This window comes from Mastacembelus armatus, chromosome 22 (assembly GCF_900324485.2).
Source record: "Mastacembelus armatus chromosome 22, fMasArm1.2, whole genome shotgun sequence".
Classification (NCBI taxonomy): Eukaryota; Metazoa; Chordata; class Actinopteri; order Synbranchiformes; family Mastacembelidae; genus Mastacembelus; species Mastacembelus armatus.
Window position 1 is genome coordinate 15,272,693 of NC_046654.1, and position 18,323 is coordinate 15,291,015.

The 18,323-nt window shown below is 40.9% G+C and overlaps 1 protein-coding gene across 12 annotated transcripts in view; it reads right to left on the reverse strand.

Moving 5' to 3' along the window:
• The window catches only part of kiaa1109 (KIAA1109 ortholog), a 62,127-nt gene that overhangs the window by 19,966 nt on the left and 23,838 nt on the right, over positions 1-18,323 (reverse strand). For 6 of the 12 annotated variants that reach the window (XR_003294843.1, XM_026293110.1, XM_026292862.1 and 3 more), the window contains exons 37-60: positions 18,112-18,312; positions 17,785-17,996; positions 17,082-17,233; positions 16,487-16,637; positions 16,039-16,191; positions 15,570-15,810; positions 15,183-15,331; positions 14,098-14,335; positions 13,326-13,487; positions 11,469-11,653; positions 10,922-11,097; positions 10,204-10,810; positions 8,821-9,019; positions 7,694-7,957; positions 7,313-7,406; positions 4,682-4,888; positions 3,795-4,030; positions 3,258-3,502; positions 3,038-3,143; positions 2,457-2,554; positions 2,112-2,300; positions 1,809-1,977; positions 1,209-1,420; positions 850-933 (exon numbers count right to left, since the gene is read on the reverse strand). Coding sequence is in view for 11 of the 12 variants with exons in the window: in XM_026293110.1 (XP_026148895.1) it covers positions 850-933; positions 1,209-1,420; positions 1,809-1,977; positions 2,112-2,300; positions 2,457-2,554; positions 3,038-3,143; positions 3,258-3,502; positions 3,795-4,030; positions 4,682-4,888; positions 7,313-7,406; positions 7,694-7,957; positions 8,821-9,019; positions 10,204-10,810; positions 10,922-11,097; positions 11,469-11,653; positions 13,326-13,487; positions 14,098-14,335; positions 15,183-15,331; positions 15,570-15,810; positions 16,039-16,191; positions 16,487-16,637; positions 17,082-17,233; positions 17,785-17,996; positions 18,112-18,312 (4,730 nt within the window). In the remaining variant the exon portion in view is untranslated. The remainder of the gene's footprint in view (positions 1-849; positions 934-1,208; positions 1,421-1,808; positions 1,978-2,111; positions 2,301-2,456; positions 2,555-3,037; positions 3,144-3,257; positions 3,503-3,794; positions 4,031-4,681; positions 4,889-7,312; positions 7,407-7,693; positions 7,958-8,820; positions 9,020-10,203; positions 10,811-10,921; positions 11,098-11,468; positions 11,654-13,325; positions 13,488-14,097; positions 14,336-15,182; positions 15,332-15,569; positions 15,811-16,038; positions 16,192-16,486; positions 16,638-17,081; positions 17,234-17,784; positions 17,997-18,111; positions 18,313-18,323) is intronic. The other 6 variants (XM_026293205.1, XM_026292936.1, XM_026293294.1 and 3 more) reach the window with 4 other exon arrangements.

Sequence of the window (18,323 nt, forward strand, 5' to 3'; positions counted from 1 at the left end):
CTTAGGTAAAGGAGGAATTATACAGGGGAAAAGAACCCACTTCCATGTGTTAGCTGGTAACATTTCATTCTACAGCTTTCTCACGTAAACGCATTACTATTATTTTTCATATGAATTTACATGAGTAATACTGATAAATTACTTCTAATCATAGTTTTAATAAATAATAAAGCAGTAATAATGATGGCTGTCATATCTAAAATGTCTATAGCAGAGAATTAATAAGGACTGCTAATGTAAATACACCCACGAGTGAAATGTTACCAAGCTTTTTAGTTTGTTAGATTGTGTTTACTTGCAGGACAGATTTGTCCAGATAACCCTGAATTTCTCGATTAACTCACATGTGTCCCAGAAAAGCAGTCAGTCTATGTTTACCTTCTAATTGATGATTATTATCATTTGGATACATATTAGACTGCAGGTCTGGGGCAATTAGTGCAGGAACTCAGGTGAACTCCAAACAGCCACATGCTTTTTCCAGCACAAGTAGTAACTCCAAAGCCTCCCAAGTGCACCACTGCACTGTACTGTACTGTTGGTGTATTTTTATACCATTTCACAGCAGAAAGTATTTTCATTTCAGCAACAGATAAGACCCCAATCACCAACTGGTATAACCTCTTTTTAGAAAGTACACACCCAACACACCTCAGACACCATTTCAAGCTTCATTAGTTGTTATACCAGCTTTGCGAATGGAATGTGATTGAAATGTTGTGTGACCTGACATTTTAAGCAGAAGAACACTTGTGATGCAGTTCATTTGTGGTATGGAAATGCGTTGATCAGAGTAAGTCATTGTCCCACAACAAGCCATTACAAGAGATGTAATAAACTGTAGGTTACTTTTCGTGCATTTTTATGCTGGCCTACTGATGTGCTGGCCCCAGCTTCAGAGTTGATGCCCTCCGTAACTGGTACATGTCCTCTCTATGGAAATAAGTGTGACATAACAGCTGGTATATCGCGTCTCTATGGACATATTCTAAGTATAACAAAACAATTATGATATGGACCATCAGTGATTAATATCTAGCGTTTCCCCAAAAATGCTCTCTATATGCATATTTTATCAAAACAAGAACATTAAAAACATTTCAAATGTTATCAGAAAGACCTATAGTCAGAATGAGACTCCTAAAGGAAACATAAAAAATAAAAACACTATGAACTATGCAAGATTAAAACCAAGCATGGCATGGCACCTGGGATGTGTTGGTGATGGGCAGGCAGATTCCCAGGTCATTGACAGTCAGTTGCAGGAAGAGGGTGCTGAAGGCCTGAGCTGAGGTCTGCTGAATGCCTGGCAGCTTGTCCACCACCTCTTTTGTGGCCATGTGGATGTCGGTGTTGAGGGCCATGCGCTGCTCATTCCAGTTGTCATATGCTGCCTTGTAATTCAGCCAGAAAAGCACAGCTGCAGGATGGCACATGGGTGGGCAGAAGAATTTAAAATTAGATAGAGAAAGTCTTTTACACAGGTGGCTTTGGGATCAGAAATGTTAAGGAACAAGTCGTGTAGGCTTCTGACCACTTTTGTTGAGTCATCCATCTTTAACGACCACTGTTAAATAAGTTGCATTAACATGAGCAGAACAGCCTGATAACTTGTTGAAGGGAAAAGAGAAACAAATATCTCTAATATCATTTGCTACTGGATTCTTCCCTTTGGGTGTTTTTATTCCAGTAGCCGCAGAGAATCATGAGTAATATTGGTGACACCACCAATTCTTTAATCAGATTTGTGAGATAAGGCCATTTTTAACATTTGATTTGATGCAATGTAGAGAAAGAGTAAACTGCACCTCTGTCAAATGCCACTGGTTGGGCAAAAACAATTGGCCTGTTGAGCGTGATGAGAACTGCCTCCTTGTCTGAGGAGCAACTGATTTCCTCCTGCAGAGCATTTCGCAGACCGATCCGAGTTCTGAAGTACGCCACCTGGTGGAAGTCTGAACCAGCTTCTTCATATACCTGTACAAAAAGATGAGAATGGGTGTCACATAGTTGTCAGGTACAAAAACAACAAAACACTGTGAAACTTTGGATTCTGTATCTGTGGTACAACACCATACATGAAAACACTTATTTCACCAGCAGATCTGTACCTGGTGTTTGACTATCTGCCCGAGGGCTAGATGGAGATCCACTTGACATTTGCCGAACAGTTTCAGGTAACTGCTGCTGCCACCAGGCTGAGTCTTACACTGGATCCTGTTGGATAGTTCCAGCTCAATCAGGCCAGTCTCAAAGCGCACAGCACGCATTGAAGGAGTGGTAGCTGTCATCTGGATCCCCTGCGAACAAAAAAAAATTTCATAAAATTCCTCAAACCTTCACTGAAAACACAACAAAAATCTCTTGAGAGAAACCCTTCACTGGGTTTAAACAATACAAATTTTGGAGCTTAAAATTTCCAGACAGTTTGCAATTTTATACTCAACATGAAATACCTTGAACATGAGGCTGACAGAATAAAGCAGGATTTTTGGTTTGTCTGCATCTGTTGAGGTGTCGTGCTCATTCCAGAGTGGGATGGGTTGCTCAACTCCTGCATGCACAGGAAGTTCATAAGTTGATCTCAAAAGTTCACACAGAGTGCTTGGAGAAACTATATAACATGCATGTGTGTGTGTGTGTGTATGTAAACATGTGGTGTCCCATTGCAGCTACATTTAAGGACTATTTCTTATCCTAAAACTGCATAAAACGTTCTCTCTCTATGTTGGGCAATTACATCAATCAAGTTTAGTGAGTGAAACAAATGACTATCAATACTGCTGCCGAAATGAACACCACTGGATCCAGGCCAGTGCCTTGAGCAGTGTTGTGTTGAAAATGTTTTTTTTTTTTTTTCCAAGTGACTAAAGCAGCAGCTGTGGACTACAGAATACTGTGAGGATCAGTCAGTGTTACTGATCTGAGGAAAACTGGGCCATTACAGCAACAAAGGATATAGTTTTGTCAAGGCTCTATTGTTACATGAGGCTTTGTCTTAGAATTTATAACTGTGTGTTGGTCTTTGGTATAGTACCTGACACCTTCTGAATGACCTCGTTGACCTCTTTCATGAAAACCTTCTGCAGGAAGACCAGGTGGTTGAGCAGGTCTGTGGTCAGGTTGTGCTCAAATGAACCAATCTGCACCAATCAGAGAAGAAAAGTCTGTGACCCCTCTTGACTAAATAACTAAATAGCTTTTAGTCATTGCTCTGTAATACAAATGTGAAACGTCCAATCAGGGCATCACCTCACCTCAGCCACACAGCGCAGGTAGTTGCCTTGCAGGTAGTTTCCTTGCTTTGTTGGAAAGTCGTCCGGTGCCCAGCCCTGGTCTGAGTGGCTCTCATGGTCCTCCATGATGTACTCACCTGACATGGTGACTGGAGGCAGGGTGAGACTGGCTGATGGTGGCATGGTGGACATGTCCACTGGGGACACTTTTGACTGGAAACAAAGTTTGTGGTTTGGCAACTCGAAGGTGAAACTGGTTTGTGCCCCTAAATGTAGACAAATAAAGGACAGAAAAAACATAATATTAGTACTTACTTTATTTCAGTGACTAAGTATGTCTCTGATATTAACACTGATATTAAAAGATGAGATTTTAAAAGTATTTTGCTTTCAATTTTTCCAGTAAAACAATATTTGTACAATAAAAACAAACATAAGGAGGAAAACCTAACACAGATGTAAAACCTAACTTGGATGTAATGGAAGCACAAAGGCAGATCAATATAACATTGTGGGCAACGAGCCAGTCTCTTCTGTCAGATCTCTTTTCATACACACCTGTCATGCCATGGCTCTTCATGCGACCCATTTTGTACTCAGCTTTCAGTGAGGGCAGCAGGGCAGCCCCAATGGTAATGCCATCCATCATGGCGCTGAACTTCAGGACGATGGGCTTCTTCTCCAGACCTTCGGGCAGCTGGGGGAACTCGTTGGCCTCTACAGGGGTCTGATTGATGCTGGATGCTTTGTCAGAGGGTTGTGGAGTGGGGGTGTCCTCTCTATTAGGAGGTTGACTGTAAGAGGAGAAAAACAGCATTCATTGGCCCAGGCAAGATTTGCTCATTAACTACGTAAAATAAAACATGACTTTGAATACGTGAAGGCTTATATATACTACTATCACGCATACATATATACCATCAAATACTTTTTTGCTGTGTTTGCTGGTTGGACTGGATTTAGAACAGAGAACATCGAATTTTCCATCACATCACATTAATACCAAACAGTTTCTAAGGCAAACTGCTAAAACCATAAACTGAAACTTTGATTTGGTTATGTGTGTGTTATTATGCAGAGCTTTGCAGATACTGGTTGATATTTCAGTGAATATCAAATTACAGGTTGTTTTGTTGTTATCCTAAGCACAACTACAACTCTATAAATATATTAACATAATTCAGAGTATTACCATATAAAGAGACAACACACAGGCTTTGAAATGAGTTAACTGGCAACAGTGTGGATCTGCTCTACAAATATGTAGCTGAAAGACTTCTTATGAGATTTTTATTAAGGACAAATAGCAATCTAATGACAGTAGGTGTTGTGTACTGGATCCATTTAGAATTTTAAATAGAAGTGTAGAACATTTTTGAGAGTTTCTCATTTATTTTCAAGTCAATAATTGGGACTTTATTTAAAAGAGAAAAATGAAAAGATACATGTTGGAAGGTTGGCGGATCAGGTCGGAGATCTGTTTGGAGAGTTGATGGGAGCTGCGGACCATCATGCTGTGCAAAGTAGCAGGGTGCTGGGGAATGTTGATCATGATGGCTCCAACTTTCAAGACAGCTGCATTATTAGTCTTCAGTCCTCGCTGGGCACTGTACAAGGCCTGGGACTTGGCGATGTTACATTTGACCACCGTTCTGAAACACAGTAAAATGGAATAAACCAAAAAGTAACTTTTTGTTGCCATATGATGTAAAAATATTAGTGAGAATGCAACCTAAGATCAAACTGTCAAACAGCATGCAGATTGACGACAACATTCGGTTTTCTGGGTACAGACAGAATGAGCAATTATGATAATGACGCGGTTCACTACGAATGAATACCGTAATGAACTGTACACTATGGCAGCTGAATTTATGGTCTCTTAATGAGACAAAAAATCCTCATCATGGCTTTAGCAGGAAATATATTCTTAGATGGCTTATGTTATTGAACAGGCACAATATCCTGAAATATCAAACAGATATTTCAGCATTTGGGCAACTTTCTGGTTCATGAAATCAACAGGATCTGTTACTCTTGGCCTCTGTAACCACTCACACACACACACAACACCTGAACAGGGAGAGAACTATCCACAGAAAGTAAATGTGGTAGACAGCTGATCCAGACAAATGAAGGATGTACAATTAGGGCAATTGTGTTAGGAATGTGAGTCCTAAACTGCAGTATTAACATACAGAAACTCTTGTTTAGCTGTGCTGGTAGGAGATGTTGGGAAATCCTCCAGTCTATGCAAGTGGTAGGAAGAGAAAGCAAAGGAAAAAAGAGGAGCAGAAGAAAGTGTGAAACAGTTTTGAGACAGAGTGAGAATATAACATTTCAAATAGGAGGCACTTGAAATAAAAACATTTTCAGATGTGAGGCTACTGCTCTTACATGCATTTTTGTTTTAGATGCTAAGGTTCCTTTTCTGATGACAGGCTAGTATTCAGACCCATTCCTGCTATGAAGACTTTACTGATCAATATGATATATAAAATTTCATTTTAAATCGACAAATTTGTTATTTTAGCCCATCAGTCTATACTCAATAATCCGTAATAACCCTGTGATATTCCACAGGGTCCAGTGCATCCTGTTGGCTTTAATTATTCTCCTTCTCTACAACTAGAATGGAGTCAACAAAATTGAGGAGAGGCATAAATCAGGCCAACAGCATACAACCATTTCTATAGCATTGAATGTTCCCAGGAGACAGTCTAACATACAGCTGCTTCACAAGTCCTCTGCTGAAATAGAAGAACCTGCCAAATGGATCTTTATGGACAAGTGGCATGACAGCAGCCACGCTGAGTAAAAGAATTTACAGACTGCTTGGCATTTATAAAGGTGGTGTGGGATTTTCTGGTCTGATAACACAAAACTCAAATTTTTAGGCAGAACTCCAAACACTATTTCTGGAGGACACAAGACACTGCTCAACACCTGGCTAATACCATCTTTGTAGTGAAGCATGGTGGTGGCAGCCTCTTGCTATGGCAGTTGACTCAGACTAAGGAATTCTAGTTAATTTTACACACATGAGATTACAGTTGATCAAGTTTGCAATTAACTCTAAAGACATGGTTTTATTTTGTCATTACACGGGTTACTGACTGTATACTGTAGACTGCTGGCTGTGTGTGTGTGTGTGTGTGTGTGTGTGTGTGTGTGTGCGTGCGTGTGCATGTGCGTGTGTGCATGCAAAAAGTGAAGGGGTCCAACTGAAACCACTGAGGGATTTTAACAGTCCCAGTGACACTGCAATAATTTTTACTGGTCAACTTTAAAGCAATAAGTGAGCAATAAGTACGAAGTTTCAGTTTGTCAGCATCAACAAAATTAAAACACATAAACCTAATTTGCAGAATAATGCCTGAAAATAGGACAAAGTCCCAATTATATTTTCACAGCAGGAGAATCTGTTAGATACAACAAGATCAGAAAATTCATCTTATTGAAGAAGCCGTAAGTAACTGAATCAAAGCAGTGCGGTGACACATGGGCCAGTCTGAATGCATGACTACACAGCTTGTAACCGGATTAGTGTGGTTATTGTGCAGCATTGTGAAAAGAATCCACTTAAAAATCTTGGCTGGAAAGGAGCTGCTGTTGAAAATACTGCTACTACTTTTTAGTTTTAACTATGGAGGTGGAGGTGCTTGACATCAGTGCAGCCATGTGGATGTTAGGTTGTGTTCAGAATAAGGTATTCTTCAAATTCATCTTTTAAAAAGTACATAATCATTTTGGCAAGTAGTAACACATAGACTATTCTATAAAATAACAAGCACAGTTAAAAATCAATCTTCCCCTTTGGTATAAAAATTACTGAATAAAATGATTATGAATTTACCACATGCACACAACAAAGCTGCAAGCAACAAACAATTATTCAAAGATGGTAGGATCAATGCACACACTGTAATTCAAAGTATAATTATATAGCCTGCTTTTAAAGGGTTTCCTTTCAAGACAAGAAGAAAACTTTTATATTTTAATTATGTCTTAATTTTTATATATTTTTGAAATCACAATTAGTTATTTGGCTCAAGTGAAGAACAGATTGTACGTACTGGATGTCAGGAGTTATGCCCTCCAACAGAACAATGTTTACCCCTCCTATATGAGCTGATGCACAAGTCTCAGTCATTTTCTGGTGCAGGATATCTGAGGACACATGACGGTTACAAAATGAGGTTAAACAAAAATAAAATCACCAGTGCTACAAGCAATAATGAGTTATCCTTTAATTTATCTTCAATTAAACACACAACAAAAACTGCAAATGTTTTGAACTAAATACAATTTAGTAAAAATATGAAGTGCCATTTATTTTGACATTAACATTAGCTACAGCCCTATATTTATATAATTATAAATAGTATATAGTAATATGCCAACAAAATATCAAAAAAACAAAGCTCACACACACACACACACAGGTTGCTTCCCACCTTTCATCTTCTCCTTTAGCGTAAAACTTCCATGGATCTTCTTCAGCTCAGCCTCCATTGTCAGCCCGCCAATGTCTGCTTCCAGGTGGGTGCGATTCACCATACCGATGCCAAACACAATAAGTGTGACGTGCTGTGGCTCAGCGCTCACCAGGCTGCGCCGCCTCCCGCCTGCACCTGGGGGCTTGTTGGGCGTGGTGGGGTCCTGCTGCTCGTTCTCAAAGATCACTTTACAGAGGGGCTCTGAGGGCCGGCGCCCACCTTCTGCAGAAAGTAGAAGCAGACATATAGAAGAGCTGTTCACAGGTTATACAAAGTTAAGAGGTTGGCTGATTTACTCGGTTGATTTTTAACATAATCACCATTGGCCAACAGCTGAGCATATTAAGCCGATTAACAGGCAACATGTATGACACTGCCCCTCGTGTCAGTCAAACGGCCTTTCTACCAGTGGAGGCTAACTCCACTGGTAGAGTGAAAATAAGAATACTGTGGCAGCAAACAGTAACCCTTTAATCCCTATTGTTCAAAGACTCAAATATTTAATTAGTTAGATATGAAATGTTACTTTTGAACAGACAATAACTAACATAAGTGAGCGTTCAACCAGCTGTAGAGATGGGTACCAAAACCCAGTGAAAGGATTAAATAAAAAAAATAAAAAAAAATCAGCATCATATCTCTGTTTCAAAGGCAGGTTGTAATAATGGTGGATTTCCTAACTGAACATTGTATATCTAGTTTGTGATGAGAATTGCAACATAATAAAGGACTGTGCCAAGTTTTAGCCCTTGAAGACATTTTTTCCATGAACCATGAAGAGTTCTGTTCTGCCACTCCTCAAAAAGACACTCTGCTACATTAAATGAACTCCTCAGGTCAAAGCAGCAGAAAGGAGTAATGTAGGGATAAACTGACAAGATAATAATGCAGCAAATGGAAGGTATTCAATATGATACAGATAGGTAGAAAAGAAGAACAAAAGCAGAAGGTACATCAAGATGCTGTGCAAATAATCTGTGGAAAGAAGGCATAGAAAGTAGAAGTGGAAAGTGGAGCTGAAAGAAGAGTAGGGGTGTGAAAAACGACAAAAATAAAAAGAAGGCTCGGCAGAAACTGATTCCCACCTGAAAGGCAGTTCTCTGGGGAGCTTTTCTCCAGGATGCCAGTGGGATCGGAGATGAGGGAGTAGAAGTTGAGCAGCTTGTACATGTTCTGCCAACATTCTGCTGATGGCTCGCTCTGCTCTGACACTGTGATGGAGTCGGAATCGTCCATCTGGATTGCCATGTGGTCCGCCACATCGCGGGAGCCCTTCCTCGACACCTGAAAACATTACACAATATTCAACATTATGAAACAAATGGCACAATATGTATTAATGGAGTTGAAGGAGGAATAAGTAACCATGCTGACTTTTCTTCCCTTATTGCCTGTTTACTGTGACAGTATAGTTATTAAGCTGTCACAACAGTTTCTGTTAAGGAAATCTGTGAACTGACAACAGATATTTGTGAAATGAACTTCAGTTCACAGGATGGTAACTCACTTATGGAGCACACAGAGGTTCCTAAGTAAATAATACTTTGGAAAAATACTTTAAGGTTGGCATGAGCCTCTGTTATTCATCTTTTACTTTAATAAAAATCTCTACGCTTTAAAAAGCACTTTGCTTCTGAAAGTTTGAAGATCACATTCCCACTTTCCAAAGAAAAAATAACTTACCTTGTAATAATCAGCCAGGCAGACAGATTTTCTGAGAAGATTCTATAACCTTATAATTCTGCCTGAAAGCCGTGGGCTGAATTAAATATTTTCTTAATAGATCACATTGTGCTTCAGTGAATAGTGTATGTTCGGCGAACATATTATCTACTGGCTCCCTCTAGAGTTTGTGTTTAGAAAATGTTACCTCCACAATTATTTTAGAGATTTTACTGTGATTTTATTTTAGACAGGGAATTAGACTAAGGAATTATAGAGACCGCTAAGAAACAATGTAAGTTTTAAACAGCCTGCTGCAGTTGCTGAGAAAATCCATTGAAGGTGTAAACCTTCTGAATGGGATCCAAGTTTATTTTCTGCTGCTGCATTTTCCAACATCAATACCTGATGGAAAAACATACTTTGAAGCATTCTGAGAATCAGTGTGATGTAGTGAAAAGGTCTAGACGTTTTACAAAGACTGAGCATAAGATGTTGCCAAACAAATAAATTCCACTGAGTTGTTATATAGTCTTGAATGAGTTTAAACCTATTTCTATACAATAAAAGTGCCCAAATGTGATGTCCTTAGATTACTTCTCTGACAATTTCTTTCTAGTTTTTATTGCTTTCACAGTTATGTCTGTCATAGTGAGTGTTTTGTTGTTTAGAGAGCTGACACAAATCTCTTTTGCTCATTTCTAACTCTCACTATGAGACAAACCTCCCTTCTTCATCCTATAGTTGAGCTTTGTCTCTCTCATTCTACTCAGAGGAGCAAGGTTGAGCGAGTAACCTAAACATACCGTCGTTGTTACCTTTGAGGTGCGTCGCTCTGAGCGCCCGAGAGAGCCGCGTCCTCGTGGTTCCCGTCTCCCCAGTGTGTCCATGCCTGATGGCGGTCCGTTAGGTGGTAAACCTCCACCAACACCAGCTACTCCTGTACCTGCTCCTCCCCCTCCTCCGACCCCTCTCTTGCTCTTCAAGGTTTGGGTTCCACTGCGACCTGCTCCGTTAAGGCTGCCCCGGGAGCTGCGGCTGAAGTCTGATGACCGGAAATGGCGGTACGGCCGAGCCTTGAAGGTGGGAGTTGGGGAGGCTGAGCCGGCGGTGTAGCGGCTCAGCTTGATATCAGTCTGTGTGGCTTTGATGTCATCTATCATGGTGCTAAACTGGTGGATGAGACGCACCAGTGCCATGTCGACACGCTGGCTGATGGCCTGGCAGGCTGTTGTGAAATCACAGTGGAATGTGTTGTAGTGACGCCGGTTGAGGTCGTGGAAGGAGAGCGGGACGGCAGTGGGACCCTGAGGAGCACTAGTTGACTTCTCCATCACCACTGCATTCACACTGAATGTCTCAATCAGCAGTGCAGGTTTGAACTCAAGTGGAGTGAGGTTCACCATGCCTTGTCTATAGAGAACAGACACAGTGAAGGTTATATATGCATTTCCCAGCTACTGTGAAAATTACATCATTTTGTAATTTGCAGTGATGGTACACTGCGGTTCAGGTTTATTTCACCTCTTGGGTCGTTTGTTCTTGCGCTCTTTGGAGGTGTCAGAGTCAACGATGTCTGCTCTGAGACACTCGAGGTTGCCAGAAAAAGACAGGTGCTCTCCAAAATACATCTTATAACTGAGAGGAGTGGTGTCCTGAGCCTGGATGCCTGTGTAGCTCAGCAAAGGCTTGAAAACAACCTGGAGAGATGGAGAAAACACATATCAAGGAACAGAAACAAGTTTTTGTTCACTATACTACGAACCTTCAATCACAAAAACAGTCATACAGGTGAAATATTCTTATAGTGTGAGCACAGCCTTTATGAGCACAGAATGATGACTTGTAACAACAGTAGACCATTGGAATAAGCCACTTTCTCTCCTTCAAAGAGCAAACTCAGTTTTTTGCTAACCAGTGTCAATTAAGCCTTAATGTTTTGGCTTTTGTCAAACTGTAAACACTAATAAAAACTATGCCCACTGTAAAACCACAAACTCACATGAGCTGCAGACATTATTTTGAAGGCTAATAATGATTTAGACAAAGCACAGTAAGTGAACATATGCACCTGAGCATCGGCCAGTTGAACAGCAGCTGGGCACTGGTTGCCCTCCTCGATGTCGGCCATATCGTCTTGGCTTGTGCTATGCTGGGAATGCTGGGAGTGGGTCCCATCAAGAGTGTTCTGGTCGCTGGAGAGTACTGTGTTGAAGTCTGACGCCGAGGGAATTGTGGGTAGGTTACACATCCCACCTGCAGGTGTGGACAAGTGGTTGTTTATTAAAAAAAAGATACAGGTACTGTAATACCTGGCAGTTCCTGGGAAGTACTGCTGTGTTTCCTGGCCAAAATATTCTCTCACCAGAACACATGAGCTCTGGCAGTAATGTCAGTGCTGTAAGGCGAAACACTTAACCACTCCAGCCCTCATAACAAAGATGTTATAGGGAATAAAAAAAAGGGCATCACTGACATTACCGAAATTGTTAGGAGAAACTTTATGACCATTTTATGGACAATGTGGAAATCTAAACAGCTAAATCATATAAACTTAAATAGTTTATGAGGAACTGCTCCGAATAATTACCTGTGCTGTCACTAACTGGCAGATGTGTGAATAGATAATGACAGAGCTTATAACCCTGGGCACAAATCCAACCATTACACGTGTGTAATTGTACCTACACAATCAGAAGTGCTACATGGTGAAGATGCTTCCAAATGGTGAGTTGATACTGGGTGAGGAGGAAACAAAAGCAGAGTGCAGCTGGTCCTAACTCCTATTATGAGTGGTAGCACAGAGGAACAGAGGGTGGCAAAGAGCAACGCTGTAAGATAGGAACAAAACCTCTGGCCGCTAAACTCCTAACATACTCGTATTCTCAATATGTGTTTCATTGGTTATCAATACGACTTTGTCGGTCATTGACAACTCTTCATGTGCAGTTCTGTAGCCAAATAACAATGGACTCCAAGTATATATAAAAAAAAAAAAAACTACATTTTAACTCTATCAACCACACTTTACATTCATAAGCCGATTTTTAATAACCTGTCAGCAGGCTGCCTTACTGACTGACAATTAATGACCCATGAGGCATACTGATTCAAAAAATGATTTAAAAAGAGTCCTGGAGTCCCAGTGATCAATAACTGTACTGGTAGTGGGAAACAAACATTTAAAACTTATTATAGACTGAGGTTGCCATTTTGCAATTATGCCTAATTTTTGGTGCTCCAATTAACACACTTATGACCAAAATGACTAAAGTTAATCTCATCTTTTCAACACATCAACCTGTTTCCAGGTTTTTCTTTGGGAGAGATTGACACAGAGTTTGATTAAACTATTAAAAGATAGATAGATAGGGTTATGTGTTCTGGTGAGGGAAAGATTCAGGAAGTCTTTTGTGTCCATGGCCATAAGACTCTATAATTCCTCAATATTAACAATAACATACACACACACACACGCACACACACACACACACACATACATGTACGCACACACACATACACACACACACACACACACACAAACCCCCCCAAATAAATAGTTAATTACTTTATTAATTACTCTATGAATTACTATTAATCAATATAATTTAAATAATCTCAAATTTAATAACTGCTGTAACAACTGAATTTCCCCTTGGGGATTAATAAAGTACTTCTTCTTCTTAAACTAAGGGAGGTGAACAAACTAGCTGCTTTCTAGCAAATTAGTTCACGAACACCATCAGCACAACACCGAGCAACAATCCCTGACTATTCTAACACCATTATGTCAAAAAAGGCAGAAAAGTTTGCTCCTATGAGTCCAAAGAAATGATAAATATATCAAATATATTTTAAAAGAAATATATTTTAAATTTTGACAGAGAAAATTCACCAGCTAAAGCAAACTGAGTCCACAGTGCTTAACCTGTTTGTAGGTTGTTGTGCTGGGAGCGGATGACTGGAGATTCCTGGTTTCCAGCGCCTGTCCTATTGCCCACAGCGTTGGACATCCAGTTGTAAAAACTGACGGGGGAGGGCTCCGACAGTAGCGGGTGCTCTGTCAGCATGTCTGTCCCTAAGCTGTTTCCTGAAGAGAAGAAGAAACAGATTGAGAGCACATTACATCATGGATCAGCCTAAAAAAAAACAAACACCGGCCATCACATAGTTACTGCCTGCAGCTCTGTGAGAACTTTCAGCTTGCATCATAGAAGCACGTGTAGTTACTGTAAATTTAAAATGGAGGGTTTTAAAAGTTACAACTACGGAGCTATTGCTATACACCTAAAGACCAAACATATTTTTCTTTTCACTCATATTTAGTTTCCACTCTGGTTTGTTTTATTAAACCCTCAGAGCCGCTTAAAATATTTAAATGAAGTGTTTCTGCTTTCAAAAAGCAAGTTTAATTAGCAGGTTTCATTCAATGTGGCACAGTGAAGTTAATAACTCATGGCATATTGGCTCACAGTGGGCATGTGCCCAAAGAGGGACCATTCTGAAAGCCTATTTTGTTTTATTTTTCACATTACTGAACAGCAGAGGTCAGCATTGCAGCAAAAGTGACAAGCAGACAGGTTATAATAATATAAAAAAAAAAAAAATATCAAGTTCACACCTTTAATAAGTGGTTGCCAGAATCTTCTACACACTATAGTTTGCAGTAGTGTAATAAATAGAGGTTCAGGGATGAGTACCTGTGCGAGTGAGGGAGCTGCTCTTGGCTGCAGCGGCGGCAGCGGCTGATGGCTCGCTCTTCTGAGGTGTGCCATCCAGCAGGTTGTGCAGACTACGAAAACTGCCCGTCAGATTGCTCAGGAGACTCTCCTTCCTGGGGCTGTCCTTGGCTGGCAGGCCCGCACGGCTCACATGGGCAGGCGAGTCAGCCGCTGTGTCACCGCTGGTGTAGCTCAGCGACTGGTATGGATGGGAGCCCTGGGTGGGACAAATGTGCATTTTATTGAGAGGAGGTTACATTCATATAGTATCAATCTGCATGAGCAACAGGTGACTATTTTAAAAATCAACCATGACTGGACTGTTTCCATGATAGTGCCAGACACAATGTTGAGAATATTTTCATCACAACTAGGATGCAGTACCACTCTGAAATGTTAACTTCCTCAAAGGTGCTCCACCTGATTTCTTTCTCCTCCCTACAACATAAGCTCAAAAGCAGGCGCTAGTTCAAAGCTAAGGTTAGCCGAGTAACAAGTAAATCTCTCAATCCAGTACAACGGTCTGGTTACTGCTAACCTGACACAAAGTGATGAAAGTCTCCACAGCCTAAGGTAATGTCTTCAAATTGCTGGTCCTGGTTCAACCCTCAGTGCAAATGACAAAGTTATTGATATTGCCTTGTTCATGCACTCCAGGAAAGGAAAACAGTATTCCCAAAGCTAGACATGATCAGCCTTCTCTGATAACTTACCATGTAATCTTTCTCTTTTGGGAGAAGTGAAGTAACCCTTGCTAATACTTAAATACATATGCAGATGGCATCATTTTTTTATATGAAACCCTGTTTTTGAAACTCTTTATAATTAGACAAGCAGAGTGGGTGTAGTATAACACCCTGCCATTTACACAGTCTGGTTTACATGCCATTTGTGGGAGACATGTACAGGATGTGAAGGCTGTGTTAATATATAATATGCACATACAAATGATGACTTCTTACAGTACATATGGAAATGTGTACAATCATGTATAAATGACATTATTATCTAACAGGACATTACTGGGACAAACAGCAACACTAGTCAACATCTCATAGTTGTACCTTTATCCTGAGCACAGACTCGCTGTGGGTATGGGATTTGGACAGCTTCCTCATGATCTCCACTCCGCTGACAGTACCAGTGTTGGCTTCCTTTGGCGGGGGACGACTGCATGCTCCCTCCAGCAACATGGTGTGTTCACTCACTGTGGCTTCACAAAAGTTACATAAAATAAAACTCCTACAAGGTTTATATGACTGCCATAGAAGTAAATCTTAAGATTCATAATTTCATAAATTTCATCTTCTGCTAACAAGTGCTAACAGTCTGTTTATTGCTATGCACAACCCTGCAGAAATGGGGGTTAAGAGTTTAACACACCATCTGTGGCAACAGATGGAGTGTGGGTCAACATAATATCAACACAGTGAAAGCTTTAAGGGTCCCACCTGCGTCAAATTCAAATTCGGCTCCATCAGCGCTGGTGTCACTTTGCAACGCAGCACCATTATCCAGGCCCAGCATCGTCTCACCCACACTCAGCTGAGGCTCCTTGGGTTTGGTTAGCTGGTTGGGCCTTATCAGACCAATCGCCTTGAAGCCCTGAGTTACCACAATGAATTTCATCCACTGTCTGGCCAAAGCTACAAGGCCTTTCTTTAGAGTCACAAGAGCTGGAACCCCATCATTCTGGGAAGGCAAGAAGAGGAAAGAACAGGATTAATGCTACTGTTTCAAACTGGTAAAGGACCCCTTGCATTTGTGAAGAGGAGCAAATAGGCAATTTCAATAGTTGCCAGTAGGTTTAAATTGCAACATTACAATTAAATTGAATATCCATATAATTATGCATTGTGAAGTTAAAGTTTGTTAGATTAAAGCAAGAAAACAACTGAGATTTGATGGCCTTGCACTAACCATTGTAGCCTCCTCTATGACAGAGTAGTCAGCTTGTTGCAGATAGCGGTGCAGGATGTTACAGAGCATGCAGGAGGGATTCTCGTGTAAGTAGCGAGCACGTTTAGTAACTCGGTTGTACTTGCTGCGGATCGGGATGTGGATGCTCTTCTTCTGTTGGGAAATGACAAAATGGTGTCAAGGTAAGGTTTAAAATGCATGTATTCAAAGAAAACAAGAACTGTGGTTTGAAAATGAGAAATTGGATGCTGGGACATGCCAAAGAAGCCTTAAGAAATCTGCTTAGTCAGGTTCAACTAATCATGTCTTTTTGTCAATGTATTTGAAACGAGCGAATTGTTGTCATTGACATAAGCGGGTTTTGGACCAATATACATTTACAGGTTGATAATACGCTGGTTCAATAATGATGTCACATTATCATTTGCACAGGTCTACAGATGCTGACCTCAAGAGCTTCTGTCATGATGCAGCCCATAACAGCACACACACGCAGTGTACCCTCCATGTCCAGTTTGCGTAAAGAAGATTTGAGCTGGTCGATGGGAACCAACCAGGCTCCGATGGCAGGCGTGGCTGTGCTGAGCAGATTCAACTGCCTGTAAACATATAGTCAGATGAGCTTTATCACTTTATACCCATTTTTGTAGCTTTATCTCCTGTTTCAGGTACTATGCTAACAGCTGTAACCAATGTATTATCATGATGTCTTTGCTTGCAATGATTAAGAATTGACTTTTGGTCCTTTATTCTCAGCTGCAGGCCCCAGGTACATGGTGCACTAGGTTAGATGAGTTGTCATTAAACCCAGATCCACACACAAAACAGAGTGCAGCTGTCAGTTTGACAATCTGTGAGGCTGACAGGTCTGCATCAGCTGACAACAGCTAAAAACCACTGCCAGGGGCACGTAGGAGAGCAATTCATAAAAATTTACTCCAGCAGACAATACTCTGATATTATTTTAATATGGCATGTTATGTTGCTGCCACATGAAAGCATTTTTGTAAATATCTGCATTTTATCAGTCAGTTTAATCATACCTGGAGATGGCCTGTGCAGGCGAACGCACATTAGTTGGAGCAGCAAAACTGAACCAGATCTCCCTGATGGTCAGCTTCATGCTGCTGGAGTCAGGTGGTGGGGGCATGAGGGGGAGGTCTTTCTTCAGGTCATCTGACTCAACTCCTTCATCCTATGAAGCAGAGAAGACAAGGATTTAACAGGTGGATGAGATTTGCTGGTGGGAATGAGTTCTAGCATTGCAGCTTTAGAACAGATTTACTGCTATCCACTGTGACCAGAGAACGCTTCATCAATTTTAGGCTGATATGCAACTATGACTTATTATAAAAATAAGGCAGTGGGCCTGTGCTAGTCTAATCACTTTGATCTCTTTCTTCTCACTCTGACAAGGCTCAAATTGATTATTTCAAATAAGTCTAGTTTTTGACAAACATCTGATCTTAATGTACTAATGTTGTGTCAGGAAGATAATTGCTTAAATCCTAATCAGAAGATGGTAATAAAGGCATTTGCACATCCATCCATCTATGCACATACACCTGCACCTTCTGTGACACTATTTTCACTCTGTGAAATTACCAGCTTGCCTCAGGGTCATTCTTACATAGCAAGTAATGTATGCGGGTTGCGTGATAAAGAACTAAGCTTTATGAGATTTCAAAATTTTGAGTCACGAGTCAAAATTAACACTATCAAAAGTGGAGCTTTCCTGTGTCCCACCTGGTCGTCTGAGTCGGAGTGTTCGTTGACATCAGAAGCAGGGCTGATAGCATCATTTGGCAGGTTGTCATCAGAGACGTCAGTGCTGTAACCACTGCCTGTCTGAGAGCCTGTCGAACCATTGGACTTGGACATACCAGTCTTCCCCCCAGTGTCTGAGCGTCCCATTACACCAAATGCATTGTAAAGAATAGCTCCAGACTGGCGGCCCCCTGCACCACAATGTGTAATACAGTCAGAAATGTGTACACAATTACTCACACCTCCTTGAACCGACCTGTGTATTTTTCATATGCTGAATGTAACTCCTGAGTTTAGGATGTTTACCTTTGACTGTGAGGTTCTCAATGCCACATTCAAACATGATCCATCCCCATTTCTCCAGAGATGTTGTGGAACGGCCCAGATCGCCAGCTGTGGCCTGGGGATCTGTCTCATCTACCAGTGAAAACTCCTCCATTTCCTCCAGGCCAAAAAGCACTTTGGATTTCTCAAAAGGAATGGCTGTAATGGCACATGTGCCAATGTCTGCAGGAGAA